The sequence below is a fragment of the Panthera onca genome, chromosome B1, assembly GCF_046562875.1.
Source record: "Panthera onca isolate mPanOnc1 chromosome B1, mPanOnc1 haplotype 2, whole genome shotgun sequence".
NCBI classification, from domain to species: Eukaryota; Metazoa; Chordata; class Mammalia; order Carnivora; family Felidae; genus Panthera; species Panthera onca.
The window spans coordinates 180,365,055-180,391,766 of record NC_138342.1 but is presented as its reverse complement, the minus strand read 5'-3'; the positions used below and the strand labels follow the sequence as shown (position 1 = coordinate 180,391,766).

The window sequence follows — 26,712 nt, the reverse complement described above, 5'->3', positions numbered from 1 at the left end:
CAGTTGTTATCATTGAATGACATCCAGTGTTTTTTTGACCCAAAAGTTTGCTTGTCTCATCTTTCCTGACCTTTACAATAGTCAACAGTCTATGTTTTCCCCAAGTCTTAAAACATCATCATCACTTTAAACTGATATACCCTTCAACATCTATACAGTCAAGCAGAATAGAACATTATACCCTTTTGAATGGTCCCTTAAAACAACATTAAACAACAAATATTTGGGGCGCCTAGGTGGCTGGGTTGGTGGAGGTCTGACTCTTGATTTCAGCGCAGGTCATGATCCCAGAGTTGTGAGATCAAGCTCCATGTTGGGATGCTTACTGAGCATGGAGTTTGCTTAGGATTCTCACTGTCTGTCTTTCTATCTCTTTCTCTCTCTCTCTCTCTCTCTCTCTCTCTCTCACTCTCTCTCTCCCCCCCCCATACCCCTTCCCCAGCTCACTTGTGCACGTGCTCTCATTCCCTCTCTAAAATAAATAAATAAAGGGCACCTGGGTGGCTCAGTGGGTTAAGCTTCATCCGACCTCAGCTCAGGTCATGATCTCACAGTCTGTGAGTTCGAGCCCTGCATCAGGCTCTGTGCTGACAATGCAGAGCCTGCCTGCTTGGGATTCTCTCTCTCCTTCTCTCTCTGCTCCTGCCTCACTTGTGGTCTCTCTCAAAAATAATAAATAAACTTTGAAAAGTTAATTAAAATAAATCAAATAAATTAAAATAAATAAGTAAATAATACAATAGAATAAAATTTAAAAACAAGTTTATTTACTCAACAAGTTACATACATATTATATATATTATGATATATAAGTAAACATCTGCGTTTTGCACCTTCTTGTCCTTTTTCTGTCCCTCTGTCTTTTCAGTTTCCGTGGACTTTATAGCTTACAATGTGAAAATTCATCACACATTCCTTCTTTTCCTGAAGTGAGAGTAGATGTGGTCTGTACACATCTGTACTCTTGGTACCAAATACATGTTGACTGATGGTTAGGGTCACCAGGTATAATACATGATGCCCAGTTAAAATTTTTTTTTGAGGATAGGTTACAATTCATTTATTTTTAAAATATTTTTTTATTTTTTTATTTTTTATTTAACTTCCAGTTAGTTAACATACAGTGTAATATTAGTTTCAGGTATACTATATAGTGATTTAATTTTGAATTTCAGATAAACAACACATCAATTTTACTCTAAATATGACCCATGCAAATATTGCACATTTATATTAAAAAACTATTTCATATTTATCTGAAATTCAGAATTAATGTGATCCCCTATATTTTTAATTGCTAAGTCTGGCAACCTTACTAATATCTGACATTTGTAAAAATTCCCAATTCCAAGGAAATATGTATTTTAGGGGCACCTGGGTGGCTTGGTTGGTTAAGTGTCAAACTCCTGATTTCGGCTGAGGTTGTGATCTCAAGGTTCATGAGTTTGAGCCCTGCATCAGGCTCTGTGCTGGCCGCACAGAGCCTACTTGGGATTCTCTGTCTCCCTCTCTCTCTCTCTCTCCAATCCTGCTCATGTTCTCCCTCTCTCTCTCAAAATAAACAAATAAGCTTTCAAAAATTACAAAGGAAATACATATTTATTTATTTATTTATTTAGTGAGAGAGCGCATGAATGAGGGAGAGGGACAGAGAGAGAATCTTAAGCAGACTCATGCTTAGCATGGAGCTGTATCCCATAACCCCAGGACCATGACCTGAGCCAAAATCAAGTGTCAGGTGCTCAACCGACTGAGCCACCCAGGCGCCCCAGAAATATATATTTTAATTTTGACTTTTTATGCTGTGAGAGTATGTGCTTGCTTCAGATGGCTTTTATCTTCTTTCACTGATTTCCTTTTAAGATTATCATTATTGCTTATTAATTATTACCCCCTTGGCTCATTCTGGGACAATAATGGAGAAGTTAAGAGTACTTTTCTCATTATCTGGAGGTCTATAGTTAGTAATTTATTTATGTTATTTTATTCAGTTTTCAAGTTAGCCCCTTAGGGGATATGATTATACATTATTTCTTCAAGAATCGTTTGTTTTTAATCATCAATAATTTTCTATACTGATACTTAGAATTAAGACTTCTATCAGCTTTTAATCCTCTTTGAAAAATTAAAGCTTTGATAGCTTTCCCCTTTTGCTTTCACTGATACGTTCTGTGCTAAGTTACTATATGTTCCATTCCATGTTTGAAAATAAATATTGCTACTGTTCTTTAATTATATTTTTGTCATCTCGTTTGGGAAGTTTTCAAAGTCATAGAAGAGTGGAAATTAATTTTTAAACTTTACAGATGGATAACTATTTTTTCTGGAAGTTATATCCTCTTAAAATGATAAAGGGGTCTCTCGTTGGGATATGAAAACTTATACCTTGGAATGTTTTCTCAAATGCCACCTTCACCACCATCACAAAATTAGGGTTTTATCTAAAACTGTTACTTTATTTTCAAAGACCTATTCCTAATAATTTCCCACTCACAGAAATAAAGTACCTTATAAAATATCAAAAGAGCAAACTCCATGAAGAAATAATTGCTCTGATAGTCTGTCTATATATCATATGCCCTGCAGTCTCTTTAACAAAACATCAACAAGTAGTAAAACCAACCCAGTGAGAGGTCAACAAATGCCAATAGCTTTTAGCTTATAAATTGAAATCTGTAATCTTAGGAATTTACTACTGCAGAACCTTGTAAATTTATCCTTAGAACCATAATATAGATGAAACCATGTTACTGTCTTTGAAAAAAATCCCTTCCTCTCTGATTCAAGATCAAGGTCTGCATTGCTGTTTTATGTACAGGAGTTGTCTGGTGATCTCAGTATATTTCTATATAAATCCACTTATTTTTAAGGAATTTAGGTGTTAGCTCTAATTTTCTAGTGAAAATTTCATGTTTACTGAAGAAATCATTGCTTGTTTCTCATATACTGAATCAATACATTTTTCATTGTTCTTCACAATAAGCATAAGCAGCTTTATTTTATAGGTTTAAAATTTATGTATTTTATTTGCATTATTTGTATTATTTTGTATAATTTGTATTATTAAGCTGGTGTTGGGGCCATTGAAGGAGCAGACATGACATTTTTACACCAAAATGTTTGATGAAGATTAAACCAAAAGAAAATAAAATTAATCCAGATGGAATATTCTAAAACATCTATGTGAAATTACAAAAGAACAAAAATGAGATTTTGTCATCAATATTTTTTTTGTATTTTTGAAAAGGAAGATCACTTTATTTTGCTCAGTTAAATTTTGGAAAAGCTCTGGGATCCAGGAAAATCACATGGAGTCAATAAATGAAAGTGTAGATGGAATACTATTCAACTGCCTGAGCAAAGCGTTAGAGTGCATGACCTGTTCAGGTAACCAGGACCTCACATGAACTCAACTCTATTGGAATGATTTTGAGCAGTTTATGGTTTTAGATAGAGCCTTAGTACCAAAGAAGCCAAATTAAATTGCTATTGATAATCACTCTAATAAAAGTGGGCGCTGTGTGGGGGAGAATTACCAACTGTCCCACGAGCCCCATGTCTTTAAAGAATTAATGACAGGGGCGCCTGGGTGGCTCAAGTAGGTTGAGCGTCCGACTTCAGCTCAGGTCATGATCTGACGGTTTGTGAGTTCGAGCCCCGTGTGGGGCTCTGTGCTGACAGCTCAGGGCCTGGAGCCTGCTTCGGATTCTGTGTCTCCCTCTGTCTCTGCCCCTCCCCTGCTCATGCTCTGTCTCTGTCAAAAATAAATAAACATCAAAAAAAAAAAAAAAAGAATTAATGATATACTACAAAGGAGCTCCTCTCCACATTTTCATTCATGCTCTGCCATTTGTAGAAAGACAGAACTGAGTATTGTGATCTATCCCTCCCTCAAATATACTTACCTGGGAAACAAGAAAGGGGAAGGGGATGGATCTTTGTTCTTTGATCAGAGAGTGAAAATTCTACTTCAATCTAAACTTTTCTAAATACGGTCATCTTAAAAGTTAGCTACCAAGGGACATTTAGATTTACCCTTCTTGGCCCTTCACTACCTTGAACACTTTTTCCAATTTTTCTATTTCATTTTCTGTACTCCTGTTTCTAGCTGTCCCCTTTTTGAATGCATATTTGATGCATAAAAATAGAGATGAAAACCAACATGTCTGTCTACTTGTTTGTATCGACTGCTGACTACTGGATTCATGTTCTGTCCAGGCACCGAAGGAGCAGTATTCGGGCACTCTGTTGAGACACCTCACATCAGAGCAGAACCTTCCCAAGACCTCAGGTAAGTTCTGGCTCTTCCACGTATGTCAGACTTTCCATCACTGTTGATGGCCCTTGGTATGTAAAGAAGTAAAGTAGAAAATGTGCTACATATTTGTATAAAGAATTGACATTCCCTGCCTACATGGTAAATACCAAGTATTTGAGGGCAAGAAAATATGTGTTATTATTGTAACCTTCTGTATATTTTTGCCCCTAACAAACATACAATGCATGTAAAAATAAATATATCAGACATGAGGAGTGTGGAAAAGGCAGTTATAGAGAAAATTTAGAGGAGAATTAATAAAAATAAGGACTCCAGAAAATCCAACATAGACAATGAAATACATGACACATCTAGGCAGAAAGAAAGAGGCGGCAGAGAGTAGGAAAAAAGCTACAAATGGTCAGGGAATGTTATGTAAAGGGAAATACAAAGCAAATATGAATAGTAACCAGAAAAAGACAGAACTTAATTACCTTATGATGGATTTATTTTATTATGATGGATTCCTCAGTCTAGTATTTCCAATGGAATAGGCTGCTTCCTGACAATGTTGTTTCTAAGAGGCACAGTTGTATGTAACAGCCCTCACTACCCAGAAAATTGTGAGATGACAACTTTATAGGGAATTCTCCCCAAGAAAATCACAGCAACTGTTAATAAAATTTGAAATATTAAAATCTACCAAGTGATTAATGAATGATCTTGATTCAATAAATAAGGTTTGGGGTCCAGTGATATTTTATATAACTTATAGCAGTAATCATTTCACAACGTTTACGTACATGAAATCATTAGGTAGTACACCTAAAACTAATACAACTTTATATGTCAATAAAAAAGATGTTTTATATAGTTACTCTCTGATAGATAAATTACATTCCAAAATACATTTCTATAGGATGAAAAAAAGACAACAATAATGATATTTAAAAAATAAATCACACATTAGAAATCATTTTCAAAGCTGAATCAAAGTATCAACCTGGGAGACAGTCTTTGTCTTAGAAAACACAATAGAAATATTAAGCAAAACCCAAATTATTTCATAAAGATCAGGTGCAGCCCTTCTCATTTGGATGAGCGGAAAACACTGCTCAAATGAAAATAGAAAAATAAAGTAAAACGATTTAAATGTTTTAAAAAAGCCATACTTTCACAACAGTAACTTTTTCAAACCTTTATAGTTCTGTGATAAAATTTTCTAAGGAACGCATTTTCTCACTATCTCAGTATTTCAGACTCAAACCGGCTAGTTGACAAAACCAGAAGGTGGCCATGATCTTCCTGTGATCAAGGCACTTTTTTATTAGACAAAGATAATAACTGTTTGCTCAATGCCAGAATCCCAACTCAGTGACAAAGGATTTAGACGGGTTGAAGAGTATGTGTAAACAGCAACTCATAATGCGTTATAGTTTTAACTTAGGGCTCTTTTCTCAGTTAGGAATTCCCACATTTTTGTGTGATTATTTATTTTTTCCCTCCCCATCTAACAAAGGTGTATGTTCCCTTAGACCAACATCTGCATCTTCGTTGTTTATCTTCAGTGCTATAGCAGTCAACATATATCTCACACATAATTGTGTCTGATAAATACTTATTAATGTGAAATACTGATATAGCAAAACTCAAACTCAATAACGAGGACACTGAGTGCATGTAACATAAGAAACGTGGTGCTCGTTACTGCATTATTAGGACCCAGGTGGCTGACATTGACTCCAAGAGTTTTTGAACTGTGTTTTAATACAGATGCCAGAGTTAATTGATCCATTCCTTAAAAAAAAAAAATGTTTAAATTACACCATTCTAAAAGAAACTTCTTTTTACGTCTAACATTTTAGTAATCATATACTCAGTGTATGATTTTCGTTATGAAAATCTATTGCTAAAAGAAAAATAGGAAGTGTTATTTTAATTACCTTGCTGACATGTCTCAAAATTCATAAGTGTGAATTTGAATTAAATGATAATTAGTAGATGGTGTTTCTGGTTTTTATTTTCTAATTATTCATCAATTATTTAAATATTGCACTAAGCTGAGTTTATCTGCTAGTGCTAAAAGCAAATTAGTAACCCCCACGATGAGTGTTACTGATCTAAATTTGAAACTGAGACAGAGGCAAAGCACAGTAATGATGGGGGTATTCAATTATTCATTTGTGTACATGAAGATTAAAAGCAGAGTGTCTGAGAAGATCTTTACAAGTCCTGCTGACAATTTTCCTTTCAGGGCAGTAAGAAGTACTCTTAGTCGACACCTAATTCTAATCAACAAGGTGAGATTGGTTGGCCAGGTAAATCAAATGGTAATTTGGGGAGTAAGTAGCCGTGTTGTCTTTAATTTTGTTTTTGTCGAGAATAAGAGACTTTAGAAAGATACATTTCAAAAAGTTTATTAAAGAGTATAGGGAATGTTTTGGTGTGGACATGAAGTAGATTTCTATAATTTATTTATTCAACGAATGTTTGATGAGTGCTTAATGTGTGCCAAATTCTGTTCTAGTTTCCATGTGCATTTCAAACCTACACATGTAGATTTTCTATGATGTCTTACACAAAGTTATATTGTTTTTCACTAGGGACCTCTGTGTTAAAAAGGCTAAAACAATATATATTGAGTAGTCGAGACATAAGGGTATATTTTCCCAGAATAGCACAAATATGAATGTTCTTCCTTTTTTATTTCTTGAATTAATTTAGCTAAATTATCACAGTTGAAAAGAGTGTCTGCACTTTATGGTGAGAAGTGAGGAAACCCGTTTTATATTGCCCAAAGATTGTTTGGATCTGAGTTTCATTAACTGTTCCAAGAAAAGAAAACAAAACAAAACAACTAATCTGGACTTGGGATCAGTAAAATGAATTAATATGTAATGATGTAGCTGGAATCTTTTCATCATGTTCATTCTTGTGTGAATATAATCTTAAACTGAAATGTTAAGTTTTGCAGGCTCCAAACTGATCTCCGAAAACACATAGCTCTCATATACGTCATTACTGTGTTCAAGGAAAAGCCACCATGTATAAGGTAGTAAGGATTTTGCACTGAGATGTTTTGTCAATAAGAGGTTCTCCTCTCCTCCCCCCTCTTCCCTCTCCCCTTTTCCTTTCTACTCTGTCTCTCTGTTTCTTTCTTTTTCCCTTTTACTATTTCATTCTATGTATGTATATATTTATTTAGAGTTGATAGCAAATGATCATTATCAGAAGCTTGTATTAGGGTGTAATCTTGGAAACATAGAGCAACAATTGATGTAAAAATTTGTTTGATCTAATTTGAAGAAAGAAACCATAAGTGAAAGCGCAAGTAGGCAGAAAACAAACCAACCAAAAAAATAGAGGCCATGAAAACCATGTGATTTGCAGCTGAAGAAAACTCTCCACAGCTTGAAGTGATACGACAGTAAAATTGCTTGTATATTCAGGTCACAGTTTACATTGTGTTTTTTTCCCCCCTTAAAACATTTTTCTGTTCAATTTTCTATTCATTCCATCATTGAAATCAAAAATAATTCACTAAATGCCTGACACCGTGTTAAATATTTATGAAGAACCAGAAACATGCTTAAGTTCTGCTTAAGTTTCTATTTAGTAATTGCATCTCACGACTTACTTTTTAAAAGGAGTCTGAATTCTGTTCTCAGAATGTTGAAAGTTCTTCTAGAGACCTAGGCATTTTTTTTTTTCAAATTGAGAATTGTATAATACCATAAAAACAAAATCTGTTGCATCTTTAGTATGTAAACACAATAAAAACAGCATTTCTTGGGAAAAAAACAGGTGGTAGGGTGACTGAATTTCAACATTACTCCTTTTCTCTACAAGAATCTCTTGGTACCCACTATAAAAACTAGTCTGAAATCCGTCACTGTGATTGCTATAATGCTTTCAAAATGAACACAAATAGTACTTCACTAATTCCAATGACTAATCACATAGGAATTCACAAGCTTTGCAAATAAACATGAGTTTAATTTTTCAACAGGCCCCTTTAGAGAATGTTTTGTAATAAAATGAATTAAAATGAAACCTCCACTATGTTGTAAACCCTCCTTAGGGGAGGATTGACAATTGCTATATAGGACAGAAGCAGGGCATCATTTAATTGTTAATGCTGTATTGCCAAGAGTCTACTTACCAGATTGTTCTCAAAGGGAATACAGGTTTAGTCTAATTTGAGTTCCAGAGTATTCTGGAATGTTTGAGTTCCAGACTTCTATAGGACTTCTATAGGAATTCTAGGCTTATTTGAGAAGGTCATGGTATCTAGAGAAAACCAAATAACCTAAGGCTTAGTGAAATTTTATCAATTCTTTTTCTTTATGATTTTGGGGCTTTCCATCTTGTTTCAAAGGTTGTGTTGTTTTGTATTTGGGTATTTCCAGTATTTTCTTTTAATTTTCTGTCATTTAGTTTTACACTGGGTATTTCTTAGTTTTATGTTGTGAATAAACACAGTGGGAAATTATGTTTTGAATTTTCTTCTGATTTGCTATTGAAAATTACAGCCTGTGATTTACTACTTTTTGTATTTAGAATAGAAAGAACTGGAAATTATTCTTGCAGAGTGTGTTGAGGATCTAATGTTATTGTCTTCAGTATGGATAGACTATTTAGTAAGCATCATTGACTAAGTAACCTAGTATTTCCACCCAAAATCGTTGCTACATTTGTCAGATATTAATTTATCATAAATACTTTTGATCTATTTAAATTATATTGTGTCCATTGATGAAATTTATATTTTAATTCCAATCTCCTTTTGAATTGAAATAATTTCATGTTAATTTCTAATTTAAAAAAGAAAATGTCTGGGGTGCCTGAGTGGCTCAGTTGGTTAAACATCAGACTCTATTCAGGTCATGATCTCATGGTTCCTGAACTTGAGCCCTGCTATGGGCTCTGCACTTCATGGGATTCTCTCTCCCTCTCTCAAAAAGAAAGAAAGAGAAAAAGAAAGAAAGAAAGAAAGAAAGAGAAAGAAAGTTTTAAAAAGGAATTGCTTATTAGTTTAAAAAAATAAAGTAAATAAAAATCTGATAAATGTTGCACATACTTTTCTCCCCAGAATAGTTTAACATAATGTTTTAAGTTTCAAGAGACTCTCTTTGGATTCTTGTTGAGATTTTACTACATATGTTTATTTTTTAATATTGGATTTATGATAGGGAAGTAGATACGAGTTTACTTTTATCCAAGAATATATCAGATTCTTGAATTTTTAGGTAAATAATATCAGATGTGCTTTCTAGATATCCCTCTCCCAGAAATAGCTGTGAAATACAGACATTGAGTGTTATAGCATTCATATTAATATGGTAATTTAGCAATGGAATTATATATAGTTTAGAAGCATCCCTTTTGTAATTAGTATTTTTTTCATTCTTAAATTTTATTTAAATCCAAGTAAGCTAACATATCATTATTATTCTTTACTGAGTTTTAATACAGTCAATGACAATCAAACACTAGCATCAGTTAACAGTTTTCCTATTTGGATCTGCATAGGTGATGTTTTATAAACTTTAACCAAAAACAAACAAAATGGATATTCCTATAAGATCTGAGACCACACCTTCTTTCCCAACACCTTATGAAAATTCTTAAACATATTCAATATTGAAAGCATCTTGCAGTGACCACCTATATACTCCCAGCTAGATGCCTCCATTATCATTCTCCTCTAGGTCTTTAATCACATACGTACACATTCCACTAGTCATCTGCCAGTAGATCTTATTTTTATGTATTTGAACATAAATTGTACATATCTGTACACTTTACCTGATCACTTTGGCCTGCATATCATTATCTAGTTTTCAATATTGCTTAAAGTTTTTTTTTATTGTAAAATAATTATACAATGACATTCACAAATAATTAAGTGCACATTTCCTGAGTTTTGACAAATGCATTTACCTGTGTAACCCAAATTCCTGTCAAGAAATAAAACATCATCATCACCCAAGAGAGTTCTCTTATGCTCCTTCCCAGAAATCACCACCACTACCCACAAGAAGCTACTTTTCTCTCACCCTTTTCACTCTGGATTAGATTAGATTGATTTAGAACTAAATATAAAATACAATACAATATGTACTCTTCTTTGCAAGATTTCTTTCACTCCTCATGATGTTTTTGAGATCCATCCCTGTTGTCGACTGTATCAATGGTTCCTTCTGCCTTTTCACTGATTAGTATTCTTTCATATGAACATATAATATTTTATGTATGTATTTTCCTAATTGATAGACACTTGGGATATAGCTGGTATATATTAAGCTTTATATGAAAATGCCAGAGCTTTCCAAAGTGATTATATCATTTTCTGCTAAAAATGAATGAGAATTTCAGCAGCTGCACATCTTCCCCAGTATTCAGTAGTGTTAGCATTCTTACTCATTTGAACCATTCTGGTAGGTGTTTAGTGTTATTTCGTGTTTTTAATTTGCCATTACTTGATGAGTAATGATATTAATGACTTTTGCTTGTGCATATGGAACAACCATATATTGTTTAGTGAAGTATCCATTTATTTATAAACTTTTGTCCATTTATTTTAATTATGTTTTTTGTATTTTTTCTTTCATTTTTAATTTTTTTAATGTTTATTAATTTTTAGAGAGAGAGACAGAGACAGAGCAGGAGTGGGGAGGGGCAGAGAGACAGGGAGACACAGAATCCGAAGAAGGCTCCAGGCTCCGAGCTGTCTGCACAGAGCCCAGTGCCAGGCTGGAACCCAGGAACCGTGAGGTCAAGACCAGAGCTGAAGTCAGATGCTCAACCAACTGAACCGCCAAGGCGCTCCATGTTTTGTGTATTTGTATTTTATATTTCTGTATTTTATCTTTGAGCTGGAGGATTATTTATATATCCTGGCACCAGTCCTTTGTAACATCTGTAACATCTGTATTTTGTGGATATTGTCTCCCAATCTATGAGTATATTCATTTTACTGATGGATTTTGAAAGGCAGCTTTTCACCTTGAAGACATCTAATTTATATATTTTTTAAATATTTACTAGTTATTCCTTTTTGTGGCCTAAGAAAACTTTTCCTACTCCCAAGTCACAAAGATATTTCCCTTTAAAAACCTTATGTTTAGCTTTTACTTTTGATAACAGTGGGTGGTATAGATTGAGATTCATTTTGTCCTTACAGAGATCAGTTATTTGAGCAGCATTTGTTGAAAAGACTTTGCTTTTTCTCACTGGATCACTTTACTGCCTTTGTCAAAATCAGACGACCCTACGTGTTAAAATTTATTTCTAGTGTCTCAGCATTGTCTTCATTATTAGAGTTTTGCAGTAAGGTTTTAAGTTCAACATTGTTCTTTTTCCAGATGGTTTTGGATATTCTGTGATCTTTGCATTAGCTACATAGTCCTAGGCAAATGACTCAACCACACTAAGATTCAACTGCTTCCTAAGTAAAATATGGATAGAGTACGCATTTCTCAGAATTGCTGGGATGATTAAGAGATAATCCATGCAAAGTTTTAAGTATAGAATGAGTTCCCAGTATTAGATGATTATAATTATATGGCTAATTCACTAATAAAGAAGGGTAAATTTAATGATGGTTGTCAATGGCTACAATATTTTATTTTTAACGTATTCTATGATTTTATTTATCAGGTAACTGAGCCCCATAGAGATTAACTGTATTTAAAATTTGAGTAGAACTCTGTAGAACCTGAGTTTCTTATTCAAAGTCCTACATTTAATTCTTTCATTAGGTTGACATATCTCGAGCACAGTAATTTTCAGTGAGTACAAACCTCAATTTCCTGAACTACTTTTTAGAAATAACTTTCATTACTTCAGTATACAGCAGAACTTTCAATACAGGGAATTATTTTCTATGATTCTACAATTTATAATATAGCTTTTAGAAGCATCCAGCTTCTAGTAATGACTTGGGAAAATACTATTACAATTTTATTAGTGTTAATAAAATATTACTAATAAAATAGCCAATGAAATCATCAAGCCGTTTTGATAAGCTGGCATGACTAGTAATAGGTGATGCCTACTTTTATATTAAAAAAAATTTGTATCTAAATCTATTTATTCTCTAGAGTTCTTTGGATAGATAATGTTATAATCATAAGCCTATCTAATTTCAAAGACTTTTCAAAGTGCCTGATTGTGCTTAAACGCAAAGATTTATTCCCGGAATTCATGGAGTTTAACATGTGGAGTTTAGATGGAGGTTTACAGCAAATTTGCATACCATTTGTGGACAAAAATATTCTTTTCCTATTAGCATAGCTAGATCTTGAGACAATGTACATTGGTATGGAGGTAATATATGTGCATATATGTAGGTGTAACTGTACTTGTAATTGATAGTGGTGATTCAGATATATGTATCTGTAAATGTTCACAATGATTTATGCTACAGAAAATTAGTTTATTATGCTAGATAGGCAAGCTTGTAAAAAATAGTTTGCAAGCTTACTTTAATTTTCATATTCATAAGAACTACTGTACTGCCACTTGTGAAAAGAGAATTATTAAATCCTCCAAATGGTCTAATAGTTTCATTACATACTCTTTAACTGAGCACTCTCTATGAGTAATTTAAGTCCTAGTGTATATTACTCATCTGCATTGGCTATTATTTAAACCAGACAGTATTATTAATAATAAAAATTTATATTATTTATTTTTCTGGCCTTTTAAATTTTCTTTTAATTCCAGTTAGTTAACACACTAACTGGAATTATATTAGTGTTATATTAGTTTCAGGTGTACGATACTGATTCAACAGTTCGCTACACCACCCTGGGCTCATCATGACAAGTGAAGTCCTTAATCCCATCACCTATTTAACCTATCTCCAGCTCCCCTGCCTTCCGGTAACTATAAGTTTGTTTTCTATAATTAAGAGTCTGTTTATTGGTTTCTCTCTCTCTTTTCTCCCTTTACTCATTTGTTTTGTTTCTTAAATTCCATATATGAGTGAAATCATATGGTATTTGTCTTTCTCTGACTTATTTCACTCAGCATAATACACTCTGGCTCCATCCATGTCATTGCAATGGCAAGACGTTTCATTCTTGTTTATGGCTAAATAATATTCCATTATATGCACATACATATGTATATAATGGGAAGTTTCCATCATTTGCCTGTTGTAAATAAGGCTGATATAAGCATAGGGGGGCATGTGTCCCTTTGAGTTAGTATTTTTCTATTCTTTGGGTAAATACCCAGGAGTGTGATTACTGGATAGAGTAGTTCTATTTTTAAATTTTGAGGAAACTCCATACTGTTTTCCACAGTGGCTGCACCAGTTTGCATTCCCACCAACAGTGCAAGACTGTTCCTTTTTCTCCACATCCTTGCCAACACCCGTTGTTTTCTTGTGATGTTGATTTTAGCCACTTGACAGGTGTGAGGTAATAGCCCATTGATTTGCATTTCCCTGATGATAAGTGATGATGAATATCTATTCATGTGTCTGTTGGCCATCTGGATGTCTTTTTTGGAGAAATGTGTGTTCATGTCTTCTGCTCATTTTTAATTGGATTATTTGTTTTTCAGGTGTTGAATTTTGTTTTTTAAATATATTTTGGATACTAATCCTTTATCAAATATGTCATTTGCAAATATCTTCTCCCATTTTGTAAGTTGCCTTTTAGTTTTGTTGATTGTTTCCTTCTCTGTGCAGAAACTTTTTATTTTGATGAAGTCCCAATAATTTATTTTTGTTTTTATTTTTCTGGCCTCAGGGAACATAGCTAGAAAAAAAGTTGCTATAGCCAATGCCAAAAAGGTTATTGCCTGCATTCTTTTCTAGTATATTTATAGTTTTAGGTCTCACATTTAGATCTTTAATCCATTTTGAATTTATTTTTGTGTATGGTGTAAGAAAGTGGTCCAGTTTCATTTTTTGGCATGTTGCTGTTCAGTTTTCCTAACACCATTTGTTGAAGAGACAGTCTTTTTCCCATTGTATAGTCTTTTCTGCCTTGTCAAAGATTAATTGACCATATGGTTGTGGAAATAAAATTTGTATTATATCTTAATGATTACCACACTTAGTTTTATCAAGATTAACAAAACATACAGTTGAATCCTGTTTAATTCAAAGTCTTCTTCACTTCCTAACTTGAAGGATTTAGCAGTACTGTAAAATTGCTACCACCTTTTGAATGTTTTTTATGTATTTATTGAGTTTATATCAAGAAATGAAAATATTCTTGTAAAACTTTATTTACATGTTTTGTCTCCATTGCACTGTTATTAGAAACTCAGCCCCAGTCTGTTCAGTTCTCTTCTTTTTCCATGGGGTTGTATAAGGATACCAAGGAGCTTACACCGTGTCAAAGATTTGGGGGCAACGTTTGGTCATTGGTAGCTTCATGACCCAAAGTAGCATTTGCCAAGAGTTTCTCATTCTTCTCTTCACTTAGTATTACTCCACCACAGGTCACTGCCCCTCTGTCCTTTGAGAATCTTTGGTCTCTTGTCCTCAGTCGTCTTAGTCCTGAGATATCCCTACTTTCCTCAGAGCTCTAGCATCTGAAGAATAAAGGCCTTACAATGTAGAACTTGGCCTCAAGTAGAGGAACACAAAGAACAATTTGAAATCAATTCTGTTGATTTCCCATCCAAATCTTCTTTACCCCATGAATCAAGAAAACAGTTCTTCAACAGGTAGAAATACACAGCAAGCTCTCACTGACTTTGGTTTTCTTTTGATGTGTTCGTTCATGTGCTGAATCATTTTCAACATACTAAATGGCTAGGTTTTTCTCCAACTCAAAGTGTCCGTAAGATTAGGAAACTCAGAAGGTCTTTATCAGCTTCTCTGATCCATCTTCCACTGTTTGTGGCAAAAGATACTGTTTAGTGAGTGGCAGAACTCTAAGGAGACGTGACAGGGAAGGAAATGCCATCAATATCTCAAAATACTACCCTACCCCATCTTTCTCTCCATTAATTCTCCTAAGACATTTCTTATTGTCCTATGAGAACTTTATAACTTTCAATTTAGAGATGTTGAAACTGGGTCTGGTTACTGCTGGTTAGTTTTCCCAAACCCATCTCTCAGTCTTTACCACCTCTTTGAATAGAGATGCTCTAAGTGTTAGCAAAGCACTCTGCTTAATGGCTACACTGGCAATGGATACCTGAGGTCTAAAATGAAAATGAATATAACAAAAAATTTTATTAAATAATTAATAAAGATGAGAATGGAAAGGCTCAAAAGCCCAGAAAGACATAATACATTTTAATGTTCTAGTCCCAAATGTAAACATGATGGAAATATGACACAAAAACATGTATACATTTAATATGGATGTCATAGATATCATACTATCAAATATATGAACAAGAACCTCAACCCCTTATCCTTGGAAACAAACTAAACCACATCAATTATTTGATAAAGTAAGTGTGCTTTTCCTTCCACTTATAAGTTCACTGAGTTGTGTTTTCTTGAAAGTCAGAGTCATAATTTTAGAATATTAATATGAATATTATGCATATTAACTCATTTTAATTAAGTGCCTATCTGACTTCTATTTGAATGGTTCATCAATCCAAACATATATAATTACATTTAATGTTGCGGATAATTAACCGATGAAAAAAGTAGTGGTCACAGATATACTACTCAAGATGGTCTATATTTGGGGGTTTATTAGGGGAAATCAATGACAAAATACACATTTTAACAGAAATGTAGATTGAATGTGCAAAGTATGAGTATTATGAGTGAAAAAAATTATGGATGATTATTTTATTTTCAGGTTTTCAAATGCTCTGTAAAAATATGTGACTTTTGTTTTTCAAAAAAATACATCTATTAATATATATATATAACAATATAACAATGTTTCAAGTAGAAGTAGATAGGGTTATATATATTTATATATATATATGTAACATATAACATATACATATATATGTAATATATATATATATATATATATATATATATATATATATATATATAAAAAACCTAACCCCTCCAGGGGTTTTATAAATATGCCCAAGAGGCCCATAGAGATGAAAGTTTCAGAGTTGCTTAGGTGAGTGAAAAACATTGAAAATGTCAAAATCACTTCTTCTAAATGCTGGCTCTACTCCTTCAATATCACTTTCAAGTCTAAATTCAACTTCACTACTGAAAGAGAGTTTATCTTCAGAGATCTAACTATTTGATGTGGTTCTCCCCGCAAAACAGCTTTGGATCTGTTGCCTCAAAGGAAACCAGTTGCTTTGGATGATGGTGAATGTGAACCTGAGGGGACTCTTGTCCTAAAGTTGTGTGGCCAAGGGGAACACACAGAGTTGCTCCCCCATAAACAGAATGTTTATCCGTATCAGGGGCCCTTTATCTCATCACACTAGCGCTTTTTACCACTGTATTCTAGCTTCCATGTTCTGCCTTCTTTTGCTCTTGCCTCTAGTTTTATATTTGGAGATAATTTGAAACTGCCTCCCAACTATCTTTCTTTTCAGGCACAACAAGCTAAAACAGTTGGTTTTGGGGTCACCTGGGTGTCTCAGTTGAGGGTGAACTGTTGATTTCAGCTCAGATCATGATCCCAGGGTTGTGGGATTGAGCCCTGTGTCAGGCTCCGTACTAAGCATGGAGCCTGCTTGAGATTCTCTCTCTCTTTCTGCTCCTTTCCCCGGCTTGCACACTCTCTCTCTCCCTCTCTGTCTCTCTCAAACAAATAAATATATAAATAAACATTGAGGTTTTCTTCCCTCAAAATGTATGCAATCTTTATTCATGTTTAATTAAATGAGAGGTGGATCACCACTCATTTACTTGTTCTCTGTCAGGATAATGTCATTCATTCTGTGAACATTTTCCTGGGCCAGTAGAGGTCAGTGGATGTAGGAAATGTCTCATTTCTTCATTTTAATTAATTTCTAAACGTGTAATGAGTACTTTGAAACTTTTCAGGCTTACAGAATTTTGACTGTGGAATTCTTGAAAGTTCACAATATTAACAATTTTCATTAAAGCTCTCTCGTCTTTGTGAGACTCTTGATAGCTACATGCTAAGTTGGTAGAAATTTATTAAAACTCCATCATTAATTTTGAAAATATATAAAAGATTTAAACAAGTAAACTTATCACGACCTACTTTTCATGTGCGTTGTGAAAGGAAACAGCGCAAGAAACTTTTATTAAATCATTAAACAAATGAGAGTAAATAATTGATGTGAACAAATGAAGTTTCATAAAGAACCAAAAAATAGATAAGGCAATAAAAAAGGATTCTAAAACTCGTTTTGCCTTTTGTTTTTTTTTTGAAATGGCAAAGATTTTTATTTATGCCTACCTGTTTGTTTGTTTTAGTCACTAATGTTATCTTTTAGTCCATCATAATTGTTTTTTTTTTTTTTTTTTACTATGAAGGAGTCTTTTGTTTTACCCTTAGGCTTGAATCACCCACCAGGTCCTTGATCATGGAGGCTCCTCGAGGGGTCCAGGTCAGCGCTGCTGCGGGAGACTTCAAGGCCACCTGCAGGAAGGAGCTCCATCTGCAGTCTACAGAGGGGGAGGTGAGTTCCCAGGGGGCACAGAGGCCCGTGACTGCTCCTCAAATTAGATGCATGTTCTTCCAGGTGACACGTGATGAACTGCTTCGTAAAACAGCTTAAATTATGAAAATACAGTACTTCTTGAAGATGAAATTTGGTAAACCTTCTGTTATTTTCTTAAAACAAAGCCCCACTTATTTTCTAGGGAACGACTTCCATTCATGAGTCAGTTATAAGTGGGGCATCTAACTTCCTGTAGTTTCAGAATTGACAGATAAACATAGTTTCAAGATCATATCAAGAATAAAGGCAGGCTTTTCTTTTTCTTTTTTTTTTTTCCCCCTCTTTTGGTCTTCCAGAAAGTTCTTCCAGGAATTACTTGGGATGTTTATTTCTGTAGAAATGGTTCCTGTGTGTCTTCTAAAAGAAAAATGAAACAAGTTATTTTACTACTTAGCCAGATTGTCATTCCCTAGATAAGGAGGTAGATACATGGCAATATTTTTCTCCCATGTTACTTTATTTCCTCCAAGAATCTCCTTTAAATCTGTTCTCATTCCATTAAAGATCACTCACTTCCTCCCCTCACTGAAGTGATGAAGAACCCTTCATCTTCCTTCTGCCAGCTTTCACTGGAGTGCCAGAGGCACACGTTCATTTCATGTACCTTATTTGCTATATACATTGTGATTATTGTATCAGCAGAATTACATTTTTGTCACTTCTGGAAATTCCTCAGCATTCGGTCTTCAGGTATTACCACTCCCCATTACCGCTCCATGGCTCTTTTCTGGAACTCTGAAGAAATACTGTGTTTCCATTCCCTTACCCTCCACATCTCTTAGCCTCTCCTTCCTAGTTTCTATTTCTCTGTCTCCCTGTGCCTCACTCTGCTTATTCTTTCAGCCATACATGCTCAGGTTTCTTTTCAGTATCTAATTTCTTATTTAATCCCTCCACTGACCTTTTCATTTTAATAATCTTGCTGTTCCCTTTTAGGGTTCTCATTTGTTATTTTTTCAAATCTGCCTGGACATTTTGGTAGCTGCTGTTTTGTTTGCTTGCTTTTAATTCTATTTTAATTATTTCAAATCCTTACACACAGCACCTATTGTGTATATTTTTACTACAACTCTCAAAAGCCTTGAAAGTCTAAATCAGTTCTTTTTACTGTTTCTACCAATTAAGTCCCAAAGTACTTTCTTCCTTCTTGTGTTAATTTTATTCTAAGTTTATAAAGATCAAGTTGAGAAGAAAAAGAATGGAAGAATAATCTGAGAAAGATGCTCTAAAGCATTTTATACGTCTTCAGATGTAAAGATGAAGGCACAAATGAATAGAATCAAAGGAGGATGTTCCTTTGGTTAAGCCATTATCTCAGTTGTTGATTCACGATAAATTTTCCTTATAAATTTTGTTACTTTTCTATAAACAAACTTACTGGCAGGGCCATATTAGCATCTTAGCAGATATTACAACTTAAATGATCTATTAAATGATCTATCACAACTTAAATGTAACTTCCTAATATCTTAAGAGTATATCCATATTACCTTTCAAGATTTCTTTCTACTACAGTTACAGAATACAATACTTTGTCTACCACAACCAGATAGAAACCTTTCTTAAATATCTTGCATCCTTTTTGAAGAGTTGCTTTTATCATGATAATTATTGCATTCAAATTATTCATAATGAATCACACCATAATAAATATTGGTTGTTATTAATCTCTGTTCTGTTCCTATTTATTCAGCACTTTACTTATGTTCTTTAATTCAGTGCATCAGCAGAATGAATCCTTGGATTCAATTACAGGTTAGCATTTAATTGTGAATTGAATATTAGGCTATAAATAAATCATAGCCAGAGATTTTCAGCTGTTGTCATTTTTTATGTTAATAATATAAAGACACAAAAAAGCACAGCACTTTATAGTAGAATAAAATTATATCTAATTTTCCTAGGAAAAAGTGTGAAGTTATCTAAAACTTTCTCTTTGTTTCACTAACTATGCACAGAAAGGCGGATTAATCATTTACTACACAAAAGAGATAGATATAAAGTCCCTCCCTTAGACTGTTTTTGAAGTCGTTAAGATCAAGAAAACATGGCATTGAGGTAACAAAGTAACAGACAAAATGCTTAAGAATGAAACTGCACACAAAATTCTGCACTGATGAAGATTTAGGCGTTTCAGACATAATATTGCAAGTAATTTCAAGTTCACTTCTGAGGACGATCTGAATCATAATATAGGGGGAACTTTGACAGTATTAAAACAGCGCAAGCCAAAAAAAAAAAAAAAAAGCACATTCAGTGCAATAATACAACATATTACAAGGTCACTGGGGAAGGAGAAAAAATTATTTTGCAAATTTAGATTTTCTATGACACTGATAGGCCTGATTTCAATGAGTAAGAAAGGGATAAATGAGTTCTTGGTGCAGAAAAGACAGTGGATGGTGATATAAAATCTCAGGCATGTGATCCTGAGTACCACGGAGAGTTTTAGAACAAATGGATTATATGGTTTATATGGGCAATATAGAATAGAAATATCAATTTTAGAATATGGAGGGTGAACAGTATCACAGTCACTGCCTTCGCAGAAAAGAGATATGAGCAAGCCTGTTACCGGACTCGAGTCCTTGGACCCAGCAAGGATAGAAATGAGGCTGGACTCCAAATGTAAAAGCACAGGCAAGCCTTTATTGGGGCTAATGCTCGAGAGCCAGGGAGGCGGCACAAAGGAAGGAATCCTTAGGCTGACTCCCTGAGGAGAGGTCAGGGAGAATATTTTGAAGAAACTTAGGTGGGAAAAGGGGTGCCATGTAAGCATCTAGAGGCGGGGGTTTATTAGCACCTGTGCACTTAAAGATCATGTTTCTTCATGCATCACATGTTTAATTGACATGTTACATCTCCGCCCCTGGGTATGATTTTTAGCATTATAATGAGGGGGAACGTCAGTGTAAGTTCAGTACTGGGGTCCATGATGGTGCAGACTGGTTTGCAGACTGGACTGGGTTTGCTCCTCAACTGGTACTTTGCTCTGGAGAAGTGACAACAGCCCATAGGGAGTTCTATGAGAAACGTGATCTCAGTCAGCAGGCGGCAAGGAGTTTTTCAGATACACAGGGGCTTGTTCCCAAGGTCCCTGAGGGATTTCATCCTCCTTATTCTTAAGGAGAAAGGATAAAAGGTCTCATTTTCTGAAACTGCTTCCTGTTGCATGAGGCCATTGTCCCTGTCCTAACCTGGATGGGTAAAAATCTCTCATGGACTGTTCTACTGACTTACAGGATTTGAATCTTCTTATAGAGGTACAGGGTGGAATCCTTGTGCTACCATTAGCTTGACTTGGAATTGTTGGACCCTGGAGGACACAGATTTTACTAACAGGTCAAACAGACACCAAAAATAAGTAGCAGGAGGATAGCCACCAACAGTCTCAGGAGAGGTAAATATAAACAAACAACAAACAAACAAACACCCAGAAACAAAAGAGAGACTGGGGAGGGCATTTTTGATTGTTGGCCAGATATAGTTAAGATCTGTCCCTAAACTGTGCCGATGCAGGCAGGATGCCTGCTCATAAACCCTTTATGTATTTACTTCAATTTTTCCTGTGTTAATTACATACGCACAATAGGTTTTGTTAATAACGGCATAAACTCCACCTTATTCAACCAGCAATTAGGTAATTAATAAGAGGCATTTCTGTGACAATAAAAGAAAAACACAAGTTGATGGTTGGAGCAAATTATAAACCCAGTTTCTGAATCCTGACTACTCCAGTGAGAAGATTTCTGGATGTCAAGCTCGAAGCACCGTCAGATGGAGTGGGCACAGACAGCAACAATCTGATGCATTTTTTTCTGGTTTGTAGTTCAAATCCTCTGGTGGTCTTTTTGAGGGGCCCAGAGAGCAACAGGCATGAAAAGTGTCTACACAGGAGCTACCGTGGCCATTTCTCTGAGATGTACCTCAAGTTGTCTAGCTTTAGTGTGCAAGGCTTCAGGAAAAGGAACAGTTTTACTTCTTAGTGATTCCAAGACAAGAAAATGCAAGAAGATGGAAGCCATAGTTTGAAGAGGCATAGCCAGATGTTTGAGGAAACCAGAAGAATTCAGGATCCAGACCAGTCTTCTAGGCAAACAATAAACACTTTAAAGATAATTGATCAGAACTAGAATCTAACATCCACAAAAGGTACGTTATTGAAACATACTTTGCCCTCTAAAATCATCCTCATATTCATCAAACATAACCAAACTAAAACCAATTTGTTTGTAAAAACAAGTCTAGTTTTAACAAACTTGGTCTAATTATTTGTGTAAGTACAGCAAGAATAGTGATTGACCACATAAGTTCTCTTAAATCTACTTTGCTGGAACTTTTGTAAGGAATTTTACTTTTTACTTTTTATTTTACTTATTTTTATTTTTTAAAGTTTTTTTTAAGTTTTATTTTTAATTTATTTTTGAGAGAGAGGGCGAGCAAGTGGGCAAGGGGTAGAGACAGAGAGGCAGAGAGAATCCCAAGCTCCGACAGTACAGAGCCGAAGTTGGACACTTAACTGCCTGAGCTACCCAGATGCCCCTGTAAGGGATTTTAGTTTGAACTTTTAATAGCCTCTCCAGGCCAGAAGTCAAGCCAGACACTTGCCATTAGAATTGCCTGAACTACCTGTACATTTGGGTGAATTCTTCTTGAGGTCCCCAACATATCCTTAGGAGTCTGCACCTGCCAAGAAGTGACTTTACTCACCCCGTAAGGCTGCTGGAAACTCTGTAAGCAAGGTACCAGGCCAACAGTTCCAAGGGGCTCTTTTGGCTCCATAAAGTCAACTTTAGTTCCTTAAAGTTGTCTCGTCATATCAGTTTATCCATACCTTTCTCAACTATGACGTTGGTGATATAGTCAGTGTTTCCAAGGGTGTACTGTTACAAGAATGAATTCTTATTGAACTTATGTAAACAATTATAATTGCCATGAATGAAAGAATACTCACTGAGAGTTTCTGAATTTTAAAGGATTCAGGTAGGGAGAAAAGTGAAAGGTCTTAACTTATTTGCAAAGGAATGTTTTATCAAATTTCTGTAAGACATAGACATCATAGGAGAACATGTTTCCTGCAGTCTGAAAGAAAAAATGTTAGTGAACCAGCAGTATTTTTTAAAAAGTTATAAAAACTATGTATTCAGGGGGTGCCTGGGTGGCTCAGTCAGTTGAGCGACCGACTTCGGCTCAGGTCATGATCTCACAGTTTGTGAGTTCGAGCCCTGCGTAGGGCTCTGTGCTGACAGCTCAGAGCCTGCTTCTGATTCTGTGTCTCCCTCTCTCTCTGTCCTTCCCCCATTCATGCTCTGTCTCTCTCTGTCTCAGAAATAAATAAACATAAAAAATTTTTTAAAAACTATGTATTCGCCCCCCATTACTAATTTTTGTTCTATTTAAATACAGTTTTCCCTGCAAGTCCAAAAATTCTTACCTAGTTTAGTTTCATGATATTAAGGGTGTCAAAAACCTGTATCTTCAAAAGTTCTTTTCATGAACCTCTTTGAGGTTGAAAACATTTGCAAGAGCATCAGAACAATGACTGTAAATGACAAGACTCAAAAATGGACATGGTTAAAGATCTGATGAGAGTTCATTATAGTGTAGTTGACAAGGAAATGCAGTTATTTCTGTAACATACATTTTAACAATTAAAATGTCAAGTGACAACCTTATACCAGGACATATTAAAGCTTTAGGGATTTCATATGATTTCTGGAATAGTTATTTGTAAATAACTTAATTCATAAAGTTGAACTCATATAATTCATATAATTTCTAGAACATTGACCCATAGAGTATAACCTAAGAAAGTTTATTATCATTTGTTTAATAATGCCTCCCTTATAACTTAACAAACCGTATAAACAAGCACATGCCTGAATAGGATCATAGATTACTATAAATCTTAATATTCCAAAGACAAATACATAGGATTATACAATTGTTAGCAAAATTTAGCTCCTTTAATATTGAAAAATTTCATTTATTTAAGTAATCAAAGACCTAACAAAAACAAATATGAAATCTTATTTTTCTGGATAAAGAAAAAAAAATTTCTTTATAATTTCTTATTAAGAGCAGACCAACAATGCAAGAAAACCTTGTCTCTTTAATAGAAAAACCAAATTTTATTTTTATACCAGTGTACTTTTAAAACTCATCTATTCTAATCTTAGTCCTGACCACATGACATTCTTTTCCAAAGATTCTCTCCACAAACCTTCTGCAGCTTTCTTTTTCATTCAGATTTTGTCCTAAGCCTTCTCTCTCTAAACAGTCTCATCTTAGGACAAAATTACTTTCTTCCTGCAACAAAAATATTTTCTTCATTCTTTATGCCTCTTTAAACATATTTCCTTTTTTTTTTTAATTCAGTGTTGTTTTCCTTCTCATTTCCAGCAGTCTCAACTACATTTATCAGAATTTTAAGCCTTAGAAACCTCAATTTCTAGTAAAAACTAGGTAGTAACCAGGTATGAATGGTCTGTTACAACAGTATTTTCTTTACTTTTGGCAATTTACAAATTTTTTGGAAATATACAAATACATTTCATAATTTTTAAAAACATGAACTTTTTTATGGTACAATCATTTAATACAGCATAAAACATGTTTACCAACAGATTCAAATTTATCTTTAGTTTTTTTGTAATAAGCCAAAAGCAGATGAATCTGTTGAGCAATTAACGTGTTAGTATTTTATCTTATTTTGAAAAGATCCAGATTCCCAATGAACTTAACCCAATGTATCACTTAACCTAGCAAAGCTTTAAAGTTTTAGGTTACCAAAGATTTTGAAAGCTATAGACCTTTTTATTTAATTTACTTATTCTTAACAATTACCCATGAAAACCTCAGGAGACAGACAAAACCTAACATTATTTTAAGTCATTTTTGCTGACAAATTGTAACAGATACAACATGAATGTAATAAACTCAGGTACAATGAAAGCTTGATGGTGATAACTCGGAAAGACATGTTTTTAATTAAACCAACAGCCTTGAATTAGCTTGAATACCAAGGATGTTGCACCTGTGTCCACTAAACAGCCAATCTGTTTGCTCCCCACTGTCCATTTTACTTGGTGCTCTTGTGGGGAAATTGAAAGTGAGCGCTTTAAGTCTAGGGGGGGCTCTTGGGCCGCCATGGTGCTGGACGCCCCAGGGATGGTACAGGAGGAGGAGCCAGCAGCCTGAGTGGCCCCAGTGGTGGTGAGGGGACAGGAGGAGGGGGAGGAAGAGAAGGCAGGGAGCCCCCGGCAAGGCCAGAGGCAGATTTTAAAGTTTGGACAATCATTTCTCCATCTCTGTCTCTGGTCTCTCCCTTCTGCCAAACATGTTTTTTCTCTGGTTGCCCTTTAGCCCCCTGGGGGAGGTCAGGAGCAGGTAGTGGGTCGGACATCAGTTCTGGTGCTCGTACTCGGGGAGGTGGATTTAGGATTTCTAGTCGCTCCCCATCTCCCTCCTCCTTTTCCTCAGTATTCTGATTATTGGGATTATTATTGGGAAGGGGTCAGGTGTCTTAGATTTTTGTTCCTCCTTACTGCTCTGGAGCATCACGTAGGGCCCGTCCCGTGAGGCATCTGTATTATGGAGTAATATATAGGCCTGAATGTAAGGAAGTTCATCCCAGATCTAGTGAACTTAAAAAAAATACGGGTTAGTTTTTATCTGAGTGGTTTTTAGAATGCCCAGTTTTTACAAGTGCTTGCCTTTAAACCAATTACATAGAGCTACTTTACAAATTAATTTTAGCAATACCATCTGGAGATAGAAAAAATATCTCGTATTTATAACACATATGGACACATATACACAAACAAGATGCAAACAAAATCTAGCCTGTTTCACTATTTGTGGAGAAGACATGACAAACCCGATTTCTAAATATCCTGTTTTTATTAAAACAAACCTAACTGTAAGATAGCATTATAATTTATGGATCCATTAATTATATTTTATTTTCCATTTAGAACACAGCTGACTTTGTGCAAAGATACCAAAAACCGCAGCAACAAATAAATCAAATGAAGCCTAGAATACCTGGTTCCTCCCCAAAAGTGGGAGGCTTCCCTGATTGAACCAAACGGCTTCCTAGGTGTTGGTTGTTTAGTCGTATAGCCAGCTTTTTCTAATTCTGTGTACAAGAAAACTAATTTAGACATGTCAGAAGAGCCCTATTTGAGACTCACGTGATCCTTAAATTTTTTCCACCTGGAGAGCACGAGCGGTAACCCTCAACAGCTCAAATAAAAGCAGGACCATCAGCTTAAATTGAGGGGGTTTGGCTATCAGGTCTCTTTGCCGACATACCTGTGAGGTGCTGAGACGTCAGAGGGGCACAGAGAGTGGGTGCTGGTCCCCCATTGCCAGTTCTAGAGGAGCCCCGGGGGTTCTCAGCCGAGCTGCTCCAACCTCCTGTCCCCTATGCCAGGAAAGGTCGGGGCAAAATGAACAAAGTCCAACAAAATTTTAAAGAGAAAGGAAAAAAAAAAAAAGTTTTATTCCGGTCAAGTTAGGATAGCTGCTGGGGATACCGTCTTCAAAGAAGAGAATGCTTCCAGGGAAGGGGGGTTCAACTACAAATCATGAGAGGACTTTTCAGACAGTTGTAGGCTTTTAAGTTCCGCGTATGGGCAAGACTGCATGGCTTTAGTCTCGTGGGGACTGAGGGGGGGGTTTGGAATAGTCCATTTTAACTTTTAAATGAGGCAGATTTAAGTCCACAGTTGAGTACACAGATACCAAAAGTAAACAGGTTTAAAAGTTTATTTATTTTGAGAGAAAGAGAGCCCCAAGCAGGCTCGGCACTGTCAGCACAGAGCCAGATGTAGGACTCAAGC

At 35.1% G+C, this 26,712-nt stretch overlaps 1 protein-coding gene across 2 annotated transcripts in view; it reads left to right on the top strand.

Annotated features, from left to right (window-relative positions):
- The window catches only part of SGCZ (sarcoglycan zeta), a 1,087,629-nt gene that overhangs the window by 1,050,358 nt on the left and 10,559 nt on the right, over positions 1-26,712 (top strand). The window contains exons 6-7 of one of the 2 annotated variants that reach the window (XM_078445396.2): positions 4,219-4,291; positions 17,701-17,824. In XM_078445396.2, the coding sequence (XP_078301522.1) occupies positions 4,219-4,291; positions 17,701-17,824 (197 nt within the window). Of the gene's footprint in view, positions 1-4,218; positions 4,292-6,512; positions 6,812-17,700; positions 17,825-26,712 lie in introns of those variants that run through there. The other variant, XM_078445397.1, reaches the window with a different exon arrangement.